A 12544-nucleotide genomic window follows, 5' to 3' on the forward strand; every position below is an offset into this window, starting at 1 on the left:
AGCCAAACACTGTTCATCTGCACACACTGTGATGCCACACAGCTGGTTCAATATGAGCAAAGTTTCCCTTTATATTCATTGTCTTGTGTGGCGATCAGCAGTGATGTGGTGGTTCACTTTTACACTGTGATCTGTAGCCTATAGTTCGGCTTTAGCTTCTAACTATCTTTGTCTTTTTATCCTGTTGTTGCTGCTGAGTCAGTTTGACATCCTGGATATATCCTTCAAACACAGACTGTAGACCCCTCTGTCTGCTTCTCTCTGACATCACTCTTTCATTCTTCCATATTTCATATTTCTTCAGGGAGTGCAGTTAGTTACAGTGAGGTTTACATTAAATACAAAGCCAAATGTTAGTGGGTGTTGATGGGCTTTTGTCCAGTGGGAAAGGGGCTAAAGACGGTCATAACAGCACTGGTAAATTAGTAATAAATTAGTAATGGGAGTTACAAGGCAGTCAGAACTGTTTGACTGGAGGGAGGCCCAGGGGATCAGAGGCAGCCGGCTCCCTGCTGGCTTCAAGGTCAGAGTGACAGACATGTTTGTGTGTTCTGGTCCCCCTCTGGGACCATATGTACACTCTACAGTGACATTACTTTACAAGGAACGCTTGCATGACAAAGCAAAACAAACAAACAAAAAAAAAAACAGGAGTAGAGAGACGGAAAATTAGAAGCATGATCTGTGAAATGTTTTGGGTCGAAGTTAAAATTCTATTCAGGAGTCGTCTCTTGCTTTGACTGCCAGCATGGCGCTCGGAGATCATAAAAAGCACATGTTCTCTACAGACTCCAGTCTGTAATGAAAGACTGAGCCTCTGTTTTAAAGGAGCTTCAAGTTTTAAGAGCTGTCTATTCTGTTATCCTCTGCTATTACTCCCTCTGCCAATAAATGGCATCATACCATAACACAGTGCGGCCAAAAACTGCAGAAGTAATATTCAAAAAAACTGTGTCCTTCAGTGATCTTTTCATATCAAAGCATCAAAGATTGTGACATCTGCTTGATAATTAAAACTACATCCAAGGCCGAGTGAGGCGCCGTCCCATGAGTGACTCAGCAGCCACAGATTCACAAAGGGGCCCCACAGAGCAGACAGAATACTGTAGCTGTTACGTAACAGCTCAGGTAGGTACTCAGTCAGCAATGAGCAACTGATGCTGTGTACCACTGATACAGAGGAAAAAGCAGTAAGAAAGGTGGGGAAGGAGAGTGAGGCAGACAAAATAAGGAGTGCAGCAGTGATCCAGCTGACAGAGGTCCCTCAGGTCCAATCCAGCAGAGATGCAGCAAACTAAACCGTGTTTTCAGCCTTCCTGTAAACTGCTCCCAACCTGAGGGGAGGAGAGAGCTCAGAGAGAGAAACTTAACTCTCCACTCTCCTTTTCGAGGCTAATGAAAAATGTATCCCCCCCCCTTCTGGAAACTGGAGCTGCTAAAAATAGGGGGTGTGTTCTGTTCTCTGCACTGAGGCAGCTGGTGAGGCTGCGGAGAGATACCTGGACTGTAGCCTCAACGTGGACTGGCCCAGGCAGCTAAAGGGTTCGAGGGGGCATTGTAATTTGCTGTGTCACGTCTTTTTGCGGAGCACTTAATGAGCAGTCTGCTCTTGAACCGAGCTGAAATGTTGCATCAGTGTTGGGTTTTATTTCTTTTCATTGCTTTGGAAACATAATCTGATCTCTAAAAATAACAACGGTGGTTCATTGTGACTGTGGCTTTTCTTTAAAGTCAAATTTAGAGAACCATGGATTACTTGTCAGGCCTGTCACGATACCAACTTTCGTTGGACAATATATTGTCCCAGAAATACTTACTTACTTAATTTTTTGTCATTTTTAGACCATTAATGCCACTGATATAATGATAATAGCTTAATAATGCAATTTTCAGCTAACCTTTAAGAATATTCAGACATTGGAATTGGTGATGCCTCTCACAACTAAACGACAAGCTTAGCGAAGCTCTGGGAACACCACAGTTAGCTCCAGATCCAGCCAGTGTGCTGCAGTCGGCTCCCAGGGATGGACGGCCTGTTTGCTGGTGGATTTATAGAATTGAGGATGAAGTTGTTGGAGGGTAAAACAACAAATGATGGTCGTTTTTGCTCATTGCCAGGGGTTGGTAAGCTAACAACTATCAGGACTGTTCCTCTGCCACAACAAAAGTGCAGCTGCGGGCTACCTGCAAGCTACACTGTGTCATTATTAAAGGGTTATTTTATTGTTTTGGACTCGTGCGAGTACATGGAGTGGAGAGAGGGGGAAAAAAAGGGAGAATTGCTGCATCCAAATCATAAAATGGTCAGGAAAACTCTCTGTTGGCTTAATTGTCAGTGACATTCTTTCGCCAACAAAACAGGCAAAATCAAGCCCAGCACAATATCAAGGTCATGTCCACATTTAATTATCGTGAAAAGCCTGGTTGTTGGAGAGTAAAACAACAAACAGATTTTTTGCTCGTTGTCAGGGGTTGGCAAGCTAACAACTATCAGGACTGTGCCTCTTCCACTCCAAAAGTGCAGCTGCAGGCTACCTGCAAGCTACACTGTATCGTTTTTGAAGTTTTGTTTTATTTTTTTTCATAATCGCGCAAGTAGACCAGGTGGAGAGGGTAAAAAAAAAGGTAGAATCATTGCCCCCAAGTATTGAAATAATTGTGAAAACCTTGCTGTTTATTCTTGCATCGTTTTGGCTAAAATGTCAGTGACATTTGATAACGTAATTATTGTGGAAAAGCCTGGTTGTTGGAGGGTAAAACAACAAATGACAGACTTTTTTTTGCTCATTGTCAGGAATTTCAGGACTGTGCCTCCTCCACTACAAAAGTGCAGCTGCAGGCTATCTGCAAACTGTCGTTTTTGAAGTTTATTTTTCTTTGGACTCATGCAAGTAGGTGGGGTGGAAAGACAAAGAAAGGGAGAATTGCTGCGCCCAACCCTGCTGTTTATTCTGGCTTCATGTTGGCTAAAATATCAGTGACATTTGGACACATAATTATCGTAAAAAGCCTGGTTGTTAGAGGGTAAAACTACAAACGCATAAACTACAAAACTTTTTTGCTTGTTGCCAGGGTGTGGCAAGCTAACAGCTATCAGGACTGTGCCTCTGTGCAGCTGTAGGCTACCTCCAAGCCACATCAGTCGTCTTTGAGGTTTTGTTTTATTTTTCTTCGTAATCTCGCAAGCAGACCAGGTGGAGAGGGAAAAAAGAGAATCACTGTCCCCAAGTATTGAAATAATTGGGAAAACCCTGCTGCTTATTCTTGCATCATGTTGGTGAAAATGTCAGTGACATTCCATAACGTAATTATTGTGAAAAGCCGAGTTGTTGGAGAGTAAAGCTACAAATGACGGACTTCTTTTGCTCATCATCAGGGGTTGGCAAGCTAACGACTATCAGGATTGTACCTCTTACACTACAAAAGTGCAGCTGCAGGCTACCGGTAAGCTACACTGTGTTGTTTTTGAAGTTTACTTTTCTTTGGACTCTTGTGAGTAGGTGGGGTGGAGAGACAAAGAAAGGGAGAATTGCTGCGCCCAACCCTGCTGTTTATTCTGGCATCATGTTGGCTAAGATGTCAGTGACTTTCTTGTGTAAACACACACACACAGCAGCCTAAACACAACAGGCAATATCAAGGTCAGCAAAATGATAAAGGTCATGTCAATATATCGTGTGATAAGTGGATAATGTAATCATTGTGACAGGTCTAGTACTTGTTGCATGCTTGCTGTTGCAACACTGCTGCTTCCCACCCAGGAATCATTGTGAGGGTCAATGCAGCATAAAGAACATTTACTCCTGCTGTTGCCAGCGAGCAGAGCACACTAACTCAACACTGCACTGCCAAACCTACATGCCTGGCCCAGTCCAGGAAAGAGAAGGTGATATTTCCACTGTGAAATCAGATCCAGGGGAGGGGATGCCGTGGCCTAGTAACAGCTGAGCAACACACAGGCAACAGCAGACACAACAGCCGACCCCATCTGCCACCTCTGATCAGTCAGGCAGCGTGCCTGCGTGGATAGGACCTTCACTGCTGCAGAGGGCACTCTGGGTGCAGAGGCAGCCTTGGTGCCATTGATCTGTGTGGAGGAGAGGAGACCTTGACCATTCCCTTGACAGTGCTTCACTCTAGTGATTTCATAACAAAGCTTGCAAATATTTCAGACTAGTCCTTTGAAATATGATCAATACACTGAGATGCATAGCAGGACGGCTTCTGCTTTTCTCCTGCTTTAAAAAGTTTTTGCTCGCTGAATTTTAGAGCAGGGTGGAAACTTATACTGCAGCTCATTAAAGTGCCGTATGAATGAGTGGGATTCTATATTCATCACATATTTATGAATTCATGCTTGTGTTTGTCAAAATCACAGTGACACAAAAAGCAAGCAGGATGTCAAAGGTTATATCGGGATCCTGCACAAAGAGAGACCACATGTGGCTTTAAATCAAACATGTAAAAACTCTGTCTCCGTATGAGAACGAGCATGCACTTCTGTTTTCATGTGTTTTTCTGTGCTGCTGTGCCTGTTGCCCTGCAGCAGATCCAGCACTACAAACTAGAACAAGTTTCGGGTAGGAAAATGGGACACGTTCCGCTTGCATGCATCTAGCATTTGAATCACAGAAATATTCAAAATGCCAAAAAGCAAGTTTGCATGAGGTCAAGATGCAAGAAGGAAAGACACAAAGTCTGTGTCATTATTGTCCAGGGCCAGTGAGGCAGGAGAGAGGAGAGAAGCAGAGGGAGTGTGGGAACGAGAGCAGAGTTGGTGACGATAGGACGGACACTGAGCAGCAGCAGAGCTGAAGTGGGCGGCAGGAGACAGACAGACGGACGATCTTTTTGCCATGGAAGAATGCTGAGGCTTTCTGACAGCTGAGGCTTATCTAACGACACAAAGGCTTGCTTGTAGCCCCGCTAGTGTGATGTAGCCGAGTGTGTAGCACTGCAGTCGGCCTGTGACTCACTACCTCACAGATAGCAAGCTGCTACAATAAATGGGTTGGCTCAACAGGCTGACTAACTTCACACGGATGGAGCTGTCAGATGGGCAAAGAGCCACAGAAAGAGCCAGTACAGGGTGGATGATTCACTCATAAGCCAGTGGCTTAAAAATGCAATGGTGGCCTTAAAGGGACAGTTCACCCCAAAATCAAAAATACATATTTTTACTCTTACCTATAGTGCTATTAATCAGTCTAGATTGTTTTGTTGCAAGTTGCAGAGTGTTGGAGATATCAGCCATAGACATGTCTGCAATCTCTCCATATATATATATATACATATATATATATATATAATGGAACTAGATGGCACTCGGCTTGTAGTGCTCAAGGCGACTTGACCATCAGATGTAATCCGTCTAGTGTGTTCAAATGCAACTGACACAGGGCGACGTGAGGCGTCGTGAGGCGACGTAGACGACACAACAGTTGGCTTTCGTCGCTGCTAATTCTTTGATGTCAGTTTGGTGTGTCTGCACCTTTAGTGCAGGGCTACCCAGAGCTTTACATCTGTCCCACAGACGATAGGCCTAAACACTTAAACACAGCTGCTGGAAGAAGATCAGCTCTGCACTCAGGATTTTAGGTAGACTATATGATGCTTGTTAGGCAACCCGCCGCTGTGCTGTTGAAAGCTGGCACAAAAAAGGCACAAAAGTGGCACCCAGCGCCGACCTCGCGTTTTCCAGGCAGTTAAAGATACGGCATGAGTACGGCCCTTAATGACAAAACATTAGAAAGGCGGTGAGAGACGTGACAGACAGTGTGATGTGTACCTGTCTTATTTTAGGGGATGGAGAGCCCCTTTCATATCTGGAAGTGAGGTGGGTCATGGACACATTAGGTGAAACCAAACCTATAAAATGTAAAGATTTACCTACAGTACTGGTGTGGACTGGCCTCATCTTTTAGCAGCTGCTGATCACACTGTGATTCAAATATGGAAGTCTCCCCGATGAACCTCGACTAAGAACACAGCCTGCGGGAGGCTTTATATTAAGTCTGCAGTAGATGTAGCTGAGCTCAGGGGGGTAAGTCAAATACACTGGAAAACGTTTAGAAACGTTGGGGGTTTCTTTTTCTAAGAGAGAGCTGAATGGGAAAATTCTCTTCCTGATAGAAAACCAACACCGTCAGACACATGGTTTCAATTTCTCTTAGCCGAGAGGGAAATTAAGAAGCTCCAATTCTGAACCACTAAGAAGAAGAAACCATGACAGTATGGTCTGAGGGGGAAAACGAGGAGAAGAGAACTGGGGCACTGGCATGACAATTCAAGGCATATGGGAAATTGATCACATTCACTGAAGCGTTGAGCTCTTCCTCTGCTGTATGACCAAACTGACACACTCCACCTTTTGGCTGATCTTCAAATGTAAAGCACAAACTTGTGATGCATGATCAGACAAACAGGACAGACTCCATCTGGGAGTCAGTGATGATGTTTGATCACATCTTGAGTGGAGGATTCTTTATATGAAGGGAAGCACCAATGAAATTCTGAGTCCATACACATAATCGATGTTTAAGGTAACAGTTTGGCTGATAGTTTTGTTGTTATTTATTTCCCGTTTTGTGCCAGGAAAACAAAGAGATCTTCATTATAAAATTCATTCAACCCTTAATTGTGCTATTTTTGAATGACCACAAATTCAATCATACAAACAACCTTTAATAAAATCATCTTTCACATGGAAAAGATTATTTAAAAAAAAGTACCTACTTAATAAGAGGAACTCATGAGTACTGACATGGCCCAACATCTTCTGTGTAGGACCCAATTTGATTTGACATTGATAGCACTCGGTGGTTCTTTATAACATAATAGCTCTTAGCTCTTACCACATGTGCACACGGCACTCATTTCCCTCCTCGGGCCCGCCTGAGTCGGGTCAAGCCGGTGACTTCTTCTCCGGGTATGCTATGCTAGCTACTTTTTATCTGACCAGCACAGCATTCAGTTAAGTGCTGTTTAAAAACATTTAGTTTAAAAATGTGCACAATGCGCAATATAAACATGGATAAATAATTTAATTCATTAAGGTTAAAATGTAAATCTCCTGTGATTATGTTGATGTATAAAGGGTAAAATGTACATTATTGCAAAGGCTGAAGCTACTACGGCATTAGTTTATTGTTTACTTACCTGTATAACCATGTACAGTGCAGTGTTGATAATGTCTCACAAGGCTCAAGGCCGTCATGGTATTTTAATTCACTTTGTTGCTCATGTTCATGCTGACCGCCATTTTGTTTTTCTTTTCTTTCGTGTTACATTTCGTACACTGTTAATTCTTAAAAAAAGTTTTCACCGCGTGACAAGATGAGGATGCTTCAGTGAGACAGAAATGCCTGAACAAACACCTGTTTGAGGATAACCTTTGTCATGAAAGCAGCTACATTTAGCCTGCATGAAATTGATACGACACAACAAATAAATATCACGCCTCGTTTCCACTTACGTATGCGTACGGAGATGGGGCATCCGGAAGTCCATTCATTCCAATGGGAATCTCTGTGATAACCGATGTGCTTGCAAAACTCCTCCCCTTTGTAATATTTCGGTCCAGAATTTGCCTCAAGCACATTAAAAATATTGAACTTTTGCAGTGGATTTCGGAGAGACAGTGTGCTGGCTTAGCTAACAGGCTGCTAACTGGCTAGCAGGCTGTTTCCTTCATTTCAGTTGCCTGTATTGATTGTCGAGAGAGTTTGTATGATTAAAAAGAACCTGTTTATCTAGTTTTAACAAATTGTGAATCTGAATAATGTTATCCTGCAAAAATATGGTTATACATTATATACAGTCCAGTTGTCATCATGACTCGTTCAGCCATTCATACGTGTTTTTAATTACGTATTTCACAAATCATGCTGCATACCTGGCAGGTCAACATCTTAATTGTTGCCATGCAATACTGGTCCTGTTAATGTTCCAAGCTCTCCCCCATGGCTACAGGTAGTTTCTATCAGGTTTCTAGCAAGCAGTAAAGAAATGTACTTCCTTGCGTGGACACTAGAGGCATCATCCGTACATTTACGGCTCTACAGACACAAGTCACATACGGAAGTGGAAAGGAGGTGTCAGCCACTGCCATCAGTCAATGTCATCTTATTGCTGATTAGCCGATGGCAGTCAACAAGGCAAATTTACGCTGATACTGATGTTCGGCCAATAAATCAGTGCATCCCTCACTATGAGTGCTTTCAATTATTCCCCCTGCAGTCCCTGAACCAGAGGGTCTCAGGTGATAACCAACCCATATTCTATTCCTGGAAAACATGTCACTAAATGGGTCAAGATCACAACTAGAACATCACAGAGCAGCTCAGTCTGTGGTGGAATTGGATTATGGGGACAGTGGAAGTGCACTAATGCAGACCACTACAGACGCTGGCTGTGATTAAAGCACAAGTGTAACAAACAACTGAGAGATGAGACACTTAATTGTCCGTAATGCCATGGGCAAATTCAAACATGTATTCGTCTTGGATTAGAGCTGCTACAATTAGTCGAATAATTGATAAGTAAATCATCAGAAGATTAATTATTAACTATTTTGATGATCAAATAATCCGTTTTAGTCATTTTTTAAAGCAAGAAATCGAAACATTTGCAGCTTTCATGTTTCTTAAATGTGAGAATTCGTCTTTTGTCAGACATGATAATAAACTGAATAGCTTTGGATGTTTGGACTGCTGGTGTGATCAGTGCCAGCTGGTGGCACAGGCAGTACAGGCAAATGCTAAGGGTGTCGTCATCCATAGGGGACGCCACCAATGGGGAAAGACAAAAAATCAAAAATGTTTATCTCTTACTAAAACTACTGTGACTTTTTTAAATAAGACATAAGGCCATGACGACATCACTACATAACAAAGCCTACTAAATAATAGAGGGGCATTCTTTCTGGGTTCCTGATAGATGGAAAAGATTACTTTGTCTCTTCATCTTCAGAAAAATGTGTTCATTAAATTCTGGGCCAAGTGGGTGAAATATGTTTGTACACTTCCTGATTTTGTGGAGGTAATGTAAAAAAGTTTATTAAGGAAACCTCACTGACTGCTATTCTGTTCTTTTTTCCCATCAAGTGTCTCCCGACATATATTTCATGGATCTTATGTGTACACTTTAACTCCCCAAAAATGTACAAAGATCTTACACTTTGAAAAAATCTGAACAGCAGGGGGAATTATTCTTTTTAGCATTATTTATGTTGTGTTTTATAAAGCACAGATTTTCAAATTGATCTGAGTTTTTGGCCCAAGATTTCACAGCTCAAAGATCACATGGAACAATAACTCTGTTACCCTTCGTTTTGGGCCAAATGTGTTTACTTTGACGCAGCGGGGCTGCCACAGAAAAGAGAACGAGGTCGAGCCATCTCTGTGATCAAACAAGGCCCACCAGTGGGAGCGCAGAGCAGGACAAACAAACTGAGACCAGTAGTGTTTATGGAAGAGGCCTGCCTTTGGCTGAGGTGAGAGCGAAGCCATGGGGGGAGGCAACAATCTGTAACCCAGAGGCACTAAGGAGAGAAGACCCAGCGGAGGTGAAAGTCTGGCAATGGTTAAAAGACTGGCGAGATCCGTCACTCATACTGTGTGTGAGTGTGTGTGCGGTCAGGATTCATAAACAGAGCAGCAGAAAGCTCAATGCCCTCTCTGTCCCCAAACAAAGACTGATAAATATCAGAGCTCACTTTCACACAAGAGCGCAAAAGACACACGGCTAAAAGTTGAGACTAGCGTGCGTACGAGCATAAATGCTGCCCATCATTTCTAAATTATATCAGCTAGGGGTGAAATTCAATCTACCTCTGTGAGAACCAGATGATCTGTGAGCGTTAAGGTTAATCATTCCCCAGTGTGGAAAGTATAAACTGTTACAAACACACAGACAATACTGGAAGGATCCAGAAATGCGTCACTCACATATATGAGTCCTGAATAGTAGCGGTCCTTCAGGTTGTGCAGCACAGACGCCTCATTCAGGCAGGTGAGCTCGGCCATGTCTTCCACCTTGCTAAACTTGGGTGGGTTCATCTTCTGGATGTCATCCTTGTTGATCACCATCTTCTTCCCGTTCTCGGCCAGCTCCACCAGCACCTCCTCGCCACGCTCCTCCCGGATACTGGCCGCCTCAAAACCATGGCGCTCTGAGGGTATCCACACCAGCTTCTTGGCTGTCCAGTCAGCCTGTGTGGCGGGGTTGTACACCACAGCCCGGTCCACAAACAGGTACCGTTCTGGGTCCTCTTGACCACTCCGATGAGACATCTTATCTGGGGTTTACCAGAGCAACTGGCCACCTAGGACAGACAGAGGAGCAGGGAGTGGAAGCTTAGAGATTACATGAGGGATATGAAATATCAGACACAGAATCACCTTTAAAACTCTCTAATAACCCTCTCTGTTTCAGCACAGACTCAGGTTGCACTGGGGCCCATGGGGTAGAGGGGCCCGGAAAATATGCCCATGTTTGAATTTGAGTTTTGTTAGCACACAAGATGTGACAAAAACAAATGCATAAAAATAAACATAGCAGGGATTGTGCAGGAGAAGTAAGAAACCTGAAGAAGCTCATAGTGAAAACCTCCCCTCTAACATTCCAAATCTACTCTTATACAAGCAGTATTTATCTCCTAAAAATGAGAATATAACAGACAAAACATGTAGTTATAATAATGATACTAAATCGAACTCAGGTTAAATAAAAAATGGTGCATTTTTTTTATATGTGCCCTCAAAAAGACAAACTCATCTCCATCAATCTATGACAACATTATATGCTTATTCTACATAAACTAGGAAAAACTATTTAGTTACACGAATAATTTCCTAATTTCTTTTGTAGTTTTTGTCATATACAGATATGTAACGATGAATGCTGGGTAATATAAATGCTGATGTTGTCAAATATCAAATTATAAGGAGACAATTTAGAGTCACCAATGAACCTGCATGTCTTTGGGCTGTGGGAGGAAGCTGGAGCACCTGGAGGAAACCCACGCTGACACGGGGAGAACATGCTAACTCCAAATCGAAGGGCTCCCCCATCACAGGGTTAGAACCAGGAACCCTTCTGTGAGGCAACAATGCTAACCCGTGCACCACCATGCCACCCCTATTCTAATTACCGCTTTGGATAATTAGTAAAATAACTATAAAATAAGAAACCAAAGTACATCACTATGCAATCCCTTAACTTTTATGCTGACATAGTTTTCAACTCGCCTTTAAAGCCATGATAGAATTCCTGAAGCTCAGTTATGGTTCGGTTTAGGGGTGGGCAATATGGCCCTAAAATAATATCACAATAATTCAGGGTATTTTGGCGATAACGATATTCTTGATGATGTGATAAATTAGTAAAAAAAATATATTAATAATTTAAGAACACAGAACTGCAACAAAATCAGTGACATAGTTTCACAGTTTGCTTCAAATATTCAGTAAAAACTAAAATGATGTTTCATTTCTTTAGTTTGTGAACAACAACAGTAACTCAGAGTGAGATTCAGATTCTGTCACAATATTAATAGTTCAACAAATTACACATTTAAACAGCTCCCAAATACAAAATGTCCCCTGGGATCTATATATATATAAATCAACAGCTGATTTCCTTCTCTGTTTTTATGCTCTGCCATTTCTCCTCTAACCATCAGGCTGTAACCTGTGACAGGCTGTAATGACACAGTCACATATATGGAGTTTATTCACGTAGGTTTCCATCACCAAAGGTTTGTGACAGAATCAGAGAGGAGAGGGAGAGACGCTGTGCTGCTGCCAGAGGAGCCGCTGAATGAGTTCCCTCTGAGCGCTAAGAGAAGGAAAGTTTATTCCACACTACTGAAGCTGCTCCTCTTTTTGGAACCACCAAGGAGTCGGGAATAAGTTCGCTTTCAGCCATGCTTGTTGTTGCCGTGGGTAACAGTGTGACATCAACATGTCATTAAGCTGAAACATCGCAAGTATCACGATATGAATTCTTCATATGATATTAAAAATATACCAGCATTACTGTGACTGAGAGGATATGGCACACCACTAGTTTGGTTTTGGTGTGCCACCCCAAGATTTCCAGTGGCCCCATCTGGCCACCCTGATGAAAAATATCTGGGGCCGCCCCTGCTGCTCACTGAATGGGTCTGCACAATAGCAGTGCGCATACTGCGTAGGCTTCACCGCGCTCACAGCACATCAGAGAGACGTCTGGCACATCATCATCACCAGTCCCTCCATTCTTCATCTACTAATCTAAGGGTGCAGAAAACAATCCAGTGTTACACACATCCAGATAATATCTACAACCTGCACCGGTCCACAGATGGAGCTTATACAACAGAAGATGACTGTGCACTGGCGAGTCCCCAAACAGCAGAATGAAGGAGGGGAAAGTTGTGGTGCTGTTTACAAATATTACGCCTATATCTGCGGTAATGAAGCTGCGCAGCGAACTACTGGAGCTAGATTCGGTAACACCGGAATGAGCCATAACGGTGGCTACAAGTCGAGTTATTATTGGG

At 42.8% G+C, this 12544-nt stretch overlaps 1 protein-coding gene across 4 annotated transcripts in view; it reads right to left on the reverse strand.

Annotated features, from left to right (window-relative positions):
• The window catches only part of LOC125879050 (myosin-10-like), a 101560-nt gene that overhangs the window by 88449 nt on the left and 567 nt on the right, over positions 1-12544 (reverse strand). For all 4 annotated transcript variants that reach the window (XM_049560643.1, XM_049560644.1, XM_049560646.1 and 1 more), the window contains exon 2: positions 9948-10324. In XM_049560643.1, coding sequence (XP_049416600.1) covers positions 9948-10292 — 345 coding nt within the window. In that variant the 5' untranslated portion in view covers positions 10293-10324. The remainder of the gene's footprint in view (positions 1-9947; positions 10325-12544) is intronic.

The sequence above is a fragment of the Epinephelus fuscoguttatus genome, linkage group LG19 (genome assembly GCF_011397635.1).
Source record: "Epinephelus fuscoguttatus linkage group LG19, E.fuscoguttatus.final_Chr_v1".
Taxonomy (NCBI): Eukaryota; Metazoa; Chordata; class Actinopteri; order Perciformes; family Serranidae; genus Epinephelus; species Epinephelus fuscoguttatus.